At 33.9% G+C, this 1,590-nt stretch overlaps 1 protein-coding gene across 1 annotated transcript; it reads right to left on the minus strand.

Moving 5' to 3' along the window:
- Nucleotides 1-291: 291 nt before the first annotated feature.
- LOC107683046 (fibrillin-2-like) lies at nucleotides 292-1,584 on the minus strand (the record flags this gene model as incomplete). The annotated part of the gene is made up of 4 exons (XM_016479140.1): nucleotides 1,557-1,584; nucleotides 978-1,028; nucleotides 760-885; nucleotides 292-519 (listed from the first exon to the last, which is right to left on the minus strand). Coding segments are annotated over exons 2-4 (376 nt in total), but the record flags the coding sequence as incomplete, so codon positions are not given.
- Nucleotides 1,585-1,590: the final 6 nt, after the last annotated feature.

The following is a 1,590-nucleotide window of genomic DNA, read 5'->3' on the forward strand; positions in this document are numbered from 1 at the left end:
ATATATTATTATAATATAAATTATATAATTGTCAGTTTTCAAAAGTACTGAAATGAATGTCAGCAATAATATCGGCATCAGCAATTTTAAAAAAGTATCAGTATTAGTGAGATATTGGAAGCCGATCAATTTTTCTAAAAAAAAATTCAAATGTTGTAAACATTTTAGATGTATAATATCAGCCAATATCGGTTATCGGCCAAAACAACATAATTATCTTATCATATCGGTTAAAATTTTCTATGTCCGCTCATCCCTATGAATAAATGACAGATAGCTGTGACGCTGCACCTTTGTAGAAAGGTCGTCCCATCAGGATGTCTCCTCGGTTGGCGATTCCAGATCCCCGCGGGCAGATGGTCTTGAATTCGGGTGTGTTTGGTTTGGGACAGGCCTCACAGTCCACACCCCATGCCGCTCCCACCGTACAGCAGCACATATCCACGCGATACTGGCCCGGTAACGGCTCCACGCACTCGTCCTCGTCCCATTTCATATAGCACTGCTCGCTTCGGATGTCTACAGGACACACAGACCACTGTAAATCACCAGTTTGATTCGCACATGTTGTTAGTTACAAAAAAAAGAACGGGTTTGTTTTGGATCAGTTGTCCTAAATCATCATAAATCAGTCATAAATCAGGTTGACAGTTTCTGTTTTTGGTTTAAAAACATATTCATGTTGATGTATTATGCTGTCTGCAACCAATAAATCAACTAAAGCAATAAATAATTTGAGAAACTAATATGTTTCCATACCAACACATGTCCGTCCGGCTCCGTCCAGTGTAAGTCCCTCCGGACACTCGCATCGGAACGAGCCCTGCGTGTTCACACAGCGTCCGTTTGTGCACACACCGGGAAACACCTCGCACTCATTAATATCTAAAGACAGAGCAGAAATGGGATTCATCATCATTCAAAGCTCTAGATAGATAATATTGTTAATGCAGCAAAGGATTGTGGGTAACACGTACCTTCACACACAAGTCCCTTCATGCGAGCGAAACCTTTCGAACAGGCTGGATCTGTAGAAAATTCATGTCAAAAACTTTGTTTTGTGTGTTAAAGATTACGTCTTTAAAGCAAACATTGGTTCATTGGTTCATTTGGCTTTTCATTAATACATTACATTTTGGCTTAATTAAATTTGGCTTTACAATTTTTTTTTCCAAACATTAAAACGTTCACTCTTTTTAATAAATATTAATTTCATTTAATATAAATAAATACAAATTAGCAATTAATATACAATATCTAAAAAACTACAATTATTTAAATATAAATCAAATAATAATAAATAAATATAATTATTTGTTATCTAAAAGTTTCGCAATAATCTTTTATTAAATGAAATAAAAATGAATTCAATTAATATAAATTGTACACAAATTGGCAAAACTTATCTATAAAATACACAAAAAATATAATTATTATTTAATATAAATAAAATTACAATAAATAAATATAATTATTTAAAAGTCAATTACCTATGAAATCAAACGAGCCCTTTTTTTTTTTGCATTTTTAGCATTGCTTTTTGTATATGAACTAACCAATTTCGCAGCGTTCACATGGGCTTCCCCAGGC

Source organism: Sinocyclocheilus anshuiensis, unplaced genomic scaffold, assembly GCF_001515605.1.
Source record: "Sinocyclocheilus anshuiensis isolate Anshui unplaced genomic scaffold, SAMN03320099.WGS_v1.1 C32850616, whole genome shotgun sequence".
Lineage (NCBI taxonomy): Eukaryota > Metazoa > Chordata > Actinopteri > Cypriniformes > Cyprinidae > Sinocyclocheilus > Sinocyclocheilus anshuiensis.